The sequence below is a fragment of the Patagioenas fasciata genome, chromosome 14 (assembly GCF_037038585.1).
Source record: "Patagioenas fasciata isolate bPatFas1 chromosome 14, bPatFas1.hap1, whole genome shotgun sequence".
Classification (NCBI taxonomy): domain Eukaryota; kingdom Metazoa; phylum Chordata; class Aves; order Columbiformes; family Columbidae; genus Patagioenas; species Patagioenas fasciata.
Genome location: NC_092533.1, coordinates 1,591,010 through 1,602,236, shown reverse-complemented (window position 1 = coordinate 1,602,236; position 11,227 = coordinate 1,591,010). Strand labels below are relative to the sequence as shown.

Sequence of the window (11,227 nt, the reverse complement as noted above, 5' to 3'; positions counted from 1 at the left end):
TAATGAAGTGACCGGACTGAAAAATTCCACCCGCTCGTGGGACTTCTCCACTTGTCACTGGCAAAGTGCCCGACGTGCCGTGGGTCACGCAGGTGCCCTGCTGGGTGGGCCGGGAAAGCGGCTCCTCTGTCCTGGTACCAACAGACTGCGGTGTGTCTGGGAGCCTGGATGGGAGGCACGAGCTGCTCTTCTGTCCTCGAATCTCGGGCAAACCTTTTATCTGTGAAAACTGAAGTGCTGGCTTGTTCTTTGCTCTGTGTTTTTTTTTTTTTATCTGAGCATGACTCTGAAAAACTCGTTCCTTTTAATGCATGAATGGGTAAATTATCTCTACTTTATTTTTAGCACTGTTTACACCGTAGAAAGTTTCCCTTTTCTCTCCCGCTCCCTCCCCACCCCGTGTGTAACAACCTTGCAGCGGTTCCTGAACGAAACCAATTTCCTCTGGTTGTGTCGGTGACACTGAGATGTCCCTTCCCGGGTGCGCAGCGGTGGCTCCAGAGCCAGCAGCCCCACGCTCCCTCCCTGGCAGGAGCCACAGCTGCCACCGGCACATGAGTCTGATCTGCTGGGCTATTTCTTTGCTCGTGTACAAGATGCTCCAGTTCTAGAGCTGCACCAGGTGGTTGTGCAGGATTTTGGTTGGGTGTGATGCTGGATTTGAGACCCACCACCACCTGCTTTCTCCGTGCTCACGTTTCTCCCTCGGTAAACCCCACATCTGTCCCCGCGCAGCAGAGCCCGTGCCAGCAGTGGTAGGAAACGCCTGCTTTGTTCCAGCCCTTTGGGTTGGGTTGGTCTTCCTCTCCCGCAGCTTGATGCTCCCCTCGCTCTTGCTCGGTGGATGAAGTTATTCCCCAAAGGCCAGCACAGCTTTGCTCAGCGCAGGGGTTTTCCAGGCAGTGCCGGGTGCCAGCGGCTGCAGCTGGAGGCGCATCGCATCAGCCACACTCGTCTCCTGTCTCCCATCCCACACAATGCAATAACACCTCAGACCTTTCCAGCCTGGAAATGTGGTGAATTAATACAATATTCAGGGGAAAACCAGCTTGTTTTCCCTTTGCCTTCTGAATTGTGCATGTGTTTGCTTTTTAGGCAAACCTGAGTTATCTACCTGGGTTTTCACTGCTGAGCAGCTCACCAAAGAAGCTGGCAGGGCTGCTGAGGAGGACATAGGGGTTTTTAATAGCAGAGCTTGTAACCCTGCTCTAGGTCAGGTCTGACTAGCAGATGGATACAAAGCAGCTGTCCCACACGTGCACGGGACCTGGGGAAGCAGGATTCCAGCATCAGCTGCACGGGGAAGAGGGAGGGGTGGAAACCAGGAGCAAACTGTGCTGAGTTCCCTGTGCTTTCATGACTCATGAAAAACCCCCTCCAGCTGTCTCTGTCAACAGCACATCTGTTTGGGTATTTTTAAGGAATCTGGAATGCATTCTCAAAGCTTGCCCATGAGAAAAAGTAAACATGTCATATATAAAACATCTTTATTAAAACAAATATACAACACTTTATATACAAAAACTAAATGTACAAGAAAATAGTCTTATTGCAACTTAGTGATTTGGTTCCTATGCATTACACACAAACTAAAACCTCTTCCACTCTCCACTCCCGCACACGCTGGGCTGGTACAGCTGATACAGTACTGTAGGGATTGGGCAGAGTGCGAGAGGGGTCTCCGAAAGGCACGCTATAAATAAAGAGCTCTGCCCCATCTGTGCAAAAATTGTTTCATGCAGCAGCTCTTCAGCTATGGTGAGGAAATAGATACGGCACGGCTACGAGCAGGTAACGTCCTATGAGCGGACCCGGGTAACTGGACTATGTGGAAGCAAAGCCAAAACTGAATTTTCACATTTTATTGGTCTAAACTCTTTACACAGTTTAAAGTTGAAAAATGAACTATTTGATGGGGTAAATCAAAGAAGAGACAGCTAATTAGTGCACTTCTAAGTGTAATGATAGTTAAACTCGGTATCAGCAGTGTTGCACAGGGAAGCAGCAACCAAAACTAACTGGTGAGAGACGCATCCGAAGGGTCTCTCCCAAGCACTCCGTGGGTAAAGTGCTCATCACATCTCCCGTGGGAGGGCAGTAACCCCCTCCCCAGGCCCCCGGCACACGATGCCGCTCGGTGGAACCCGCCAGGCACCCCAACTTCCAGCAAAAGCTTCACCTCCAAAGCGATGCCAGGGTGCAAACTGCGGCTGAGCATCCCCAGGGCCAGGAGCCCTGCTAGTGAGGTGGGAGGCCTTTTCTTTTTAAAATTACAATGGAATCTTTCTTGCTGACCTTTTCAGGCCTTAAAGTTAAAACGGAATATAAAAGCTACTTGCTTTGTTGAGCCAGTAACAAACGGTTTATTCCATTTTCTTCAGGCTTGTTAAAGTTTCTACTCCAGCAGTTCACGGTCAGAGGAAGCCGGGGCTTTACAAGCCACAGGGAATGACTTGCATGCTGGGTCTCACTGTCTCCAGCCAGGAGAAGTCGAGGCCTTTCTGGTCAAAGAGCCTCAACTCCAGCTCTCCTAGACAAAATAACACAAGAATGGGTACTGAGTCACATGCAAGATAGTGTAAATATGTATGGCAATGTGTATATATGTAAACATATCAAAAATCGAAAGATTTCTCAGATATGAGTAAACACCTTAGACTAAAATGATTAAACTGTCCCATTTGGGCTATTGCTAGTGGAAATTCTCCAGTTACATTGCAATGAGTTCCTGAAAGCTGGCACAGCTTACGTGTGTAAACCCCCAGACAAATCTGCAGTATCCTCTCACTGGACGCATTTTTCTCCTTTTTCTGAACAAATTCCTTACAGCCTTCCGACAGGATGCTTGGAAATCACAGAACACGGGGATGTGTGAACTGTGCCGTTCGCTTTGCTCCCTTCCCAATCATCGTCTGAAAACCCCCATCTGCATCATCCTCCACAAGGATAACCGAGGGCTCTGTACCTGACGTGGTGTCGATCTCCCCGTCCTGCTCCCTGTAGCCGTAGGTGCTGCACATGCTCTGCACGCCCGGTTCGTTGGTCAGGAAGCCTTTGCCCCCGACGCTGGTCGTGTGCCAGTCCTGGCCCGGCTCGAACAGCTGCAACGGAGCAAGGAGACAGTGAAACTGCTGCTTCCCGCGGCTGCAATGGTTTATTGCTTTGTCTTCATTAGAGGTAAGCAATAAAGATCAAACTATATCTCGTCATGCTGAATTATATAAAACTAATTTCACTTCCAGTTAAAAGTAATGTTAAACAGGGAGAGCACTTTAGGTGATGAAATCCACATATCATGAGTGGGATGAGTGTGACATGTCTGGAAACAGAGATTAAGCGCCATACATGTCAGAGGTGGAGGGAGGGGGGAAATGAAGTCTAGAGCAGCTTTGGAGACCCCAGTAGAGCACCCTGTACTTCTAGCAGCACTCAAGAGCTTCCTCTGACTTTCACATGAAGAGTAAATAGTTCTATGCATGTGCCATCTCCAGCTCATGTTCGTGAAGCAGCCTTTTCTTTATATTTAATTTTTCGGGCTTCCTCATCAAATAAGGGTCTTGGATTACATAAGTGTATGTTCAGATAATATAGGACTGGATCAGATAGCTGCTCCCCTTCCTCTCGTGGTGCAAACAGCAACTTTGGGCAATTTTATTCTGATCAGAAGGGCTGGGTTTTTTTTTACCTTAAAAATCTTCGAATTCATTTCTTCTTCATCTTCATGAAGAAAAAAAAAGGGAAGAAAACAGACATAGATGTCAACTTTCTGCACGTTAGCCCTCACACTTCTGCTTCTTCACCACACAACCCGCTTCACATTCCCGTCACGCGATGCCAGCACCTTTTACTTCCCCCCGCCAGGGATGACAGCCAGGACGGACACAGGGGCTTGGGGCAGGGAAGCCCCTCAGCTCCGAGTCCCAAACTTCAGCCCTTCCTCTCGGATTCTCTATCACACCCGCATGCTGGGGTGCGAGGCTGCAGCCAGCTCGGACCCTCCCCAGACAGAGCCCGCTTGGACGCAGGAGGAAGATTAATTACACCTCAAGTAAGAACCACTCTGATCTATCCATATTATTTTTCGTTTCTTGTTGGCAAGTGCGATTACCTCCCCTGTCACTATTGCACCTAATTCTGTCCTAATTCTGGCATTGCCTCCTCCCAGCTGCCTCAGGAACCCCCTGTTCCACCCTCCTAGCCCAGAAATCTGTTCTCCTTTGCCCGCTGACCTGTCTGTGCCATCGCCTTGAGCCTGCGAGACCAACCCTGCCCCTTTGCCCACACATGCAAAGCCAATGCCATTCCAGAGCCTTTCACCCAGGAGCAACTACTGCGGATGGCACATGCCCCTCTGTAACCTGGCCAGTCTGGGAGCTCCAGCCACCCAAATCCATCAGGTAGAAGCTGGTTTATTTTTTTTTCTCATCCTACAAGCCAGCTCTTGTTTCTCCTGATGCCCCAGGCCCTCCTTTATCCCGCTGCCATCCCTCCCGTAGACCGCTGAGAGAGCAGGGCAGGAAAAGAAGAAATACCCACCTTCTGAGGATGAAGCCAGGGGGGACACCTGGAGCTGGTAGAGGTCGTTGGTGCTGTCAGCCATGGTGGTCTCCATGGGCGCCCTCCAGTCGCTCAGGGAGCCGCTCACCTCGCACGACGAGAGGTCTGCGGGATGCACCGGGAGTTGGTACCCGCGGGAGACACAACCAGCTCTGCCTCCTCCCTGCCCGGCCCAGCCCCAGGACTCAGCCCTGGCTTTGGGCACTGAGGTTGTGGGTTTAGTGCCTGAACGACACTTTCCGCTCTGCTCAGAGAACCAAACGCTGGGTCTCACCTAAGGAGATGGACGTGCTCTCCACCTCCACTTCCTGCCCCGTGTAGTCGTGAGCGGTGTAGCCGCTGTGGTCATCGGGCAGGGGAGTGGTGGTTAGTCTGTCTGCTGACTCCTCCATCCTTGTGTCCTCGTACGACTACAGAAATAAGGGTAAAGCATTAAAGGCTTTTGTAAGAACACCCAAGTTCCCATACGAAAAAAACTAAAGTACGAAAACCACCAAAACCTCTAGCTTCTTCAGCTGCTTCTACACGCACATACCTTTCTCTTGCTCCTGTTTCTTGAAGACCTTGACTTCCTTTCTGTAAAGTAAAAATAAGACAAATGTGAGAAAGGGCTGCAGGGCTGATGTTTCAAGTGAGTGTGAGCTCTTGCAGCTTTGAGCCCTGCTCAGCAAGCTCTGCTACCGCTGTCACAGCAGCGAGTCCTGGTCACCTCCTGCCAATGCCTTTAGGCACCTTTAAAGAACTTGGGATAAAATGAACCATTAGTACAAACTGTCACCAATGGCAATAACCAGTGACCAACCCCAATAGTAGCAGTGCCGCTAACAGGTCTGTTGCACCCCTGCCCAGGCAGAGCAGGAATTTTAAGCTGTGTTTAAGTGCAGTAGTGGAAGCTGCTTAATCCCAGCTGGATTGCTGGGGGTTTACCTTTCTTCTGATCCTTTGTCAGGGGCGGTAGCATCCTGTAAACCCTGACAGCACTGGAGCCTTTGTTGATGCTTTTATCCTTCACTTCTTCGATGTCGGGCAGTGAATTCATCGCGCAGCGGAAGTTTGCCTTCCAGGTTTTCGGGTCAGGGTCTTTCTCACCTACTTTATATCTTCCTACAAATAAAAACCGAGGTGACTGGTTAGGCTTTTCCTTGCAGCGGTAGCTCTCCCTGCACCCCCTTCCCTCCCAAGAACAACAAAAAATTAATCTTTTCTTTGACGTGTATGTTAGAAATTAATATAAATACCTCAGGTGTAAGTCAAGACAAAAATTGCCTTGTTTAAGGTATTCATATGAGTGATGGAAATGGAAAGCCAGCACCCACCCGTGTGAATGGCCCAGCTCCGGAACAGGCAGGCGTCTTTCTCCATGTCCCAGCCGTGCTTAGCTGCGTGTTTCCATGGGATTTGAAACATCATCTTATCCTGAAGTTAAACCAATAGATATTTGTATTAAAAAAGCAGCATCACACTCCAGATTTAATCAAATAATTCTCAGTAGCAGCTCAGAAACTTGATAAACCCTCTGCCCTGTATCTTAATTAAGCATCCATTGCTGCACCTATTTTGTCCAATGCATACAAGGCTCTTTAAGAGTTGTGAAACTGGGAAAGCCACATGTGGTACAGGACAGGAGAAGTAAGCAATATTGCCAGCTTTATCCCACAATCATTTAAACACATTGCAGCTATTCTATAAACATATCATTAACTACAGTATATTTTCCAGGTACACTTTGGGAGAAAATTTCTTCTTAAATCCTAAGAAAAACATGTCCTGGATTAAACATCACCATGGGATGGATATGGTAACTTCAGAGCAAGAGACCTAGTTCAATATGCCTGGTGGTCTCACCTGCAGCACAGGTACTGGGATGTGCCTTCCAGAACAAAGGGAGACGAATCCTGAGATTCTTTCAGGTCAAATCTTAAAACTGGGAGCAACTGGGAGTGTAAAGGAACTCAACTGGAACAGGAGTGGTCTTGGCTCAAGTGGGCAGCAGGAGTTAAAAGGTATCTTGGAGATTTCTTGGTTCTCCATTATGTTCAGACAGCTTTAATTGGAATTTATCATTTCCCTCCTTGGAATTTTCACAGGAAAAACAATGGAGCTACTCCATTCTGTATGACCCAGAACTACCTTTTCTGAAAACTAAAGCAGTTGTTTTTTAAACATAATGCTTGCAAGTTTTCTCCATGCTCTTCTTTCCTTTATGGTCTTGACTGATGGTTGGTGTCATCTAAGATGAAGGATGGTTAATTACACAGAAGTAATAATAATAATGACTGTAATAAACAACCCTCACCTTGTTAATCCATATCAGTCCTGGTATTTGGTTGGAATTGATCTGCATTTCCAGCCAGGGTCTCATGCGCATTCTTGACACCGGCATGTTGTCTATGAAAGAAATAACAGGTTAGCAAAAAAAACTCATCACTCTTTTAACCATTCTGCAACGTCACTCCTCCCTTCCCCTCTGTACTGTGTTACCGCTGACCCTATCGATGCAACCAAAACTACTTTTCCAGGTTCTTAATTCTTTTCCAGTGTCTTCCACTTGTTTCTGGAGGGCAGTGCTTGCCCTGGTGAGCACCAAAACCACGGCTGAAGGTTTGAATTCTGGAAAGGGGCTGATTGCAGCGGTGGGTGCTCAGCCCCTGCTGCCGGGGGGAGTCTGGAGTGGGACAGGGCAGCGAGGGATCCCGGCCCGACCCCCGCCGCTGGGATGGAGCCACCGCCAGCACCGGGGCGGTTTTCCCGGGAGCGGGTGCGGGACCCCCGCGGGGACCTGTGCGGGACCCCCTCCCGCACGCGGCCACAGAGAAGCACTCAGTGCACAGTCTCCTTCTTAAAAGTTTGTTATTAATTAAATTGCGTGAGGCCGAGGGGAAGCCGGTCCTGCTGCTGGGGGTCCCGGATCCGCAGCGCCACCAGCCCCGCGGAGCCGCGCCCGGCGCCGCGCAGGAACCGATCCCGCCGCGCAGCCGGAGCGGAGCGGGGCGGCGCGGCCTCCCAGCCCTTCCCCCTCGGCAATAATTTCCTGTTTGCGGCGTTTTTTTTGAGACAGACCAGGATTCCCCCAGCAATACATTTCTAACTTACACCAGCAAAGCGCTCGGTGGCGGCGGGACAAGGCCCGGAGAGTGGCCGCCCCGGGCAGCGCGGCTCGGGGCCGCGGGATCTGGCCCCGGGGCTCGGCGCTGGCAGCGGCTCAACGGCGGAGCGGAGCCTCCGGCTGAGCCCGCAGAGCGGCAGCCGCGCTCAGATGTGCCCAGCCCCTCGGCTGCGAGGGGACATCCCGCCCCGTCCCCTCCCGTGGGTTGTGTAAGGGACCGTGGTCGCTGCCTGCAGGAGGGATGCCCGGTGCCCACCCGACGGCCGCCGACGCGATGCGCCCCACGCCTCCAAACTGCCTCTGTATGGCTAAAGCCACCCGTTCCCGTCTTAGCGAGCAGAGCTGAGCCGCTCCGTGCCGTGCCGTGCCTCCGGGGCCGCTCCCACGGACCCTGCGGAGCGCATCACCCGGAGCCCCAGAGCCGTGCAAAGCGGGGGGCGAGCGACGGGACGCACCGCGACGCACCGCGACCCACCTCGCAGTGCCGTGCAGTGCCGAGCCGTGCAATCCTGTACAGTGGTGAGCTGATAGGAGGTGATGAGATGAGCGCAAAGCTCCGCTCCCGCGGCCCGCCGACCCGCCTCTGCCGCCCGCGGGGCGCGCCCTAGGGTATAACGCGGCGGCGCCCGGGATTCCCCGCCGCCCCGGGCCCTGCGGCCTTCTGGCCAATCAGCGCCGCCGCAGGGGGCGGCCGCGCCTCCCATTGGCTGCCGCCGCCAGCATCACTTCGGGGAAATCACGCTGTTGTAGCACCAGCGGCGCGGGGGGAGCGCCGGCCCCCCCGTCCGGCGGGGGTGTGGGTGCGGTGTGGGTGCGGGACCGGCACCTGGGGGCTCGGCGGGGTCCTGCCGAGCCCGTGTCACACCCGGGAGCTCGGACCCCCGTCCTAGACTGGCCCTGTGCCCTCTCCAGGGATCCCGTCCCCGCGGAGGAATCCAGACCCGTCCCGCAAACGGATCCAGCGCCAGTTCCTCCATGGGGCTCAGCTCCGATCCTGCAAAGGGATCGATCTTCTATCCCCACCGAGGGATGCAGCCCCCATCCCATTAATGGATCCAGCCCCCATCCCCAAAGACAGATCCAGCTCCTGTCCCACTGAAGGATCCAACCCCTATCCCATAGAGCGATCCAGCTCCTATCCCCGCCAAAGGATCCAGCACCCATCCTCCCGAGGGATTCAGCACCCCCCATGCTTCCCCTGCACTGCTGCTGTTCACGCACATCCCGGCCAGCCGGAGCAGCACAATAATCCACACGTGTAGATAGATCCCCTGACTTTCCAGCAGCCCATAGCAATCCTCATAGATTAGGAAAGGCAATTAATGAAATGCAGGGTGTAGATGAGGCTGTTTGGGGTAGGGTGGGTGATCGGTCAGCAGTCAGGCTGCTCCTGATCAAGTCACTGCAGAATGTCAGGGACCCGACCCTGGTGCTGTCTCTGAGCAGCCCAGTTCCCCGGGCACTGCTGTGGGACCAGCTCCAATGGGCACAGTTCTGCTGTTGACAACAGGACTAACAGACAGGGACGTCCAAAACTGTGTTTTTATTTATTTGGTGTTAGCAATTTCAGAAGGGATCTGGAGTAATAGGAACAATCATAGGTGGAATTATTCCAACAGAAAAGGAAAACGCAAAAATTGTAAGTGATGCTCCACCATCTCTTCTGCATCTATGCTTTCACGGCATGAAGTGGTTAGTACACAACAAGCTGTCCAGTGTCAGCTCGATTCTTTCCAGTGATGCAAGCAGATGTGGGGAAATGTGCTGCTTCATCCCAGTGTTGAATGCTCATTAAATGCACGGCTGAAAGTAACACGTCAGTGGAGTCCCCAGAGCAACTCCTGTGCACATCACGGTGCACCTAAGGCAGGGGACAGGTGTGTGACACTGGTCCCTGCCTGGCCTCAGCAGACCGCTGCTCGGGTGGGAAGCGCCACTACAGACACTGCCTGGACTTGTACTGTTGGTTTGAAAGCCTCAACAGTCTAACAGGGTTCCCCAGCCTAGTTAGAGCTGTAACATCGTCTGTTTTCAGTGCTTTTTCCCATGGAGCTCCCAGCTGAGATCTGGTCTCGGTTGCTTTGCTGTAGGGGTTTGAGACATACAGATGCTCTGATTTCTCAGCACTCGTTTGCCAGAGGTTGTGCAATGTAGTAAGAGACGCGTTGCCTGTCGGCCGTTCCCAGTGTGGATGGCAGAGGGCGGGAGGCAGGGCAATGCGAGCATTTTGGAAAACCTCAGAATGATTTTTCCCCCATCCTCCGCTGTCTGGGCTGTGTGTCAGGGTAGGTCGCTCTGAAATAACGGTGTTACGAGACAAAAAGTGCAACCACTGGTACTCTGGTCTCTCCTACCGCTGGCGGATGAAGCATGTGGAAGGGAAATGATGACTTGATAAAAGGCTACTGAAATCATGAGGATTCCTCTGCAATCCATTGGATCTGGATGACAAGGAGATGATATTTGCATGCGCTGTCTTCAAGGTACCTTCAATCCAGCAGAGTATTAGAGCATTTTTGGTTATTCCCTTTCCGATACTTTCAGGGCAGGTTTGGAGGGTGGGGGAAGTGGGAAGGTGTATTGGGAGAGAGGTGGAGAGGTGCTTGGGCAGCCTAGAAAAACAGCATGACACTGTCACACTGCCTGCCCGCACCGGAGCGTTTTCTTCTTTTTAACACGAAGATTAAAGAAAAGACCAAATTTGGATTTAAGTGCAGAAAAGCCCTGTAGGTGTGCCACACTTTCTCTAAACTTGTTGGGTTTTTTTCCTGCTCGACACTTTGATCTTGTGGTCGTATCCTCCGGTTGGGTCTCTGTGCTGGGTGAGGCACTATTCACTGGGGAGGTTTCGGTGTAGAGAAAGATATAACATGCTAGGTAAACCACACAAATAATCAAAGGAAAGAAGTACACAGACCAGGCAGGGGCAGCAATGGGACGTTACGCTCATAGCCTGTGAGAGGGGATGGGTTCACTCCTCAGCACAAGATGTGCAGATATCCAGAGGAATAAGAGGTAACATAGGAGTAGCTTGAAAGAGAGGCGGCAGAAGGTATTTGAGGTTCCAATCATCTGCAAAAAGAGTCACAACAACTCTTATACAACCCAAATATTGACAAAAAAGATCATGCTGTTGTTCCTTTCCAGCTCCAGCCTCCCATGGTTTGTTTTTACCCCCTCAGCCAGCTTTAAGAAGCATGAATGTTGAGCTTCCTGGTCTGACAGGCCTATGTGTGCATACATCAAATGTATCCTGAATACTTGAAATGACTAAATATTGGACAGTGACATGTTTGATACATGACTTTGGCACTGTTACAATCCTTACTGGTTATTTTTAGTCTGTATCTTAACCAGGAACTGGCACCAGGCACCACATATATATCCCAAGAACAGAAATGCATAGAGAAAGGTTAACAGTCCCAACCCCAAACCCTCACTTCTTTCCTCTGGTTTAAACCCAGACAGGTCCTACTTGGGGTAATTTAATTGACTTTTATACCTGTGTCCTGTCCCATATCTGCACAGCAGGTTTCCACGGAGCTGGGATGCCGTATGTTTGTT

General features: G+C 51.5%; 1 protein-coding gene across 1 annotated transcript; it reads right to left on the bottom strand.

Moving 5' to 3' along the window:
* Positions 1 to 1,470: 1,470 nt before the first annotated feature.
* IRF1 (interferon regulatory factor 1) lies at positions 1,471 to 8,288 on the bottom strand. Its single transcript, XM_065849090.2, has 10 exons — positions 8,139 to 8,288; positions 6,854 to 6,945; positions 5,874 to 5,973; positions 5,485 to 5,661; positions 5,093 to 5,133; positions 4,832 to 4,967; positions 4,537 to 4,662; positions 3,686 to 3,717; positions 2,966 to 3,101; positions 1,471 to 2,530 (listed from the first exon to the last, which is right to left on the bottom strand). The coding sequence occupies exons 2-10, from the start codon at positions 6,938 to 6,940 to the stop codon at positions 2,433 to 2,435; spliced, it is 933 nt and encodes a 310-aa protein (XP_065705162.1). The 5' UTR covers positions 6,941 to 6,945; positions 8,139 to 8,288; the 3' UTR covers positions 1,471 to 2,432.
* Between the last annotated feature and the right edge of the window lie 2,939 nt (positions 8,289 to 11,227).

Bases quoted from the DNA above. Each gene is read 5' to 3' on its own strand.
- IRF1 (XM_065849090.2), bottom strand. From the start codon at position 6,940: ATGCCGGTGTCAAGAATGCGCATGAGACCCTGGCTGGAAATGCAGATC. The intron at 3,102-3,685 runs GTAAAAAAAAAC...GCTCCGTTGCAG, and splicing joins TGAATTCGAAGATTTTTAAG to CTGTTCGAGCCGGGCCAGGA. The intron at 2,531-2,965 runs GTACAGAGCCCT...TATTTTGTCTAG, and splicing joins GGAGATCGACACCACGTCAG to GAGAGCTGGAGTTGAGGCTC.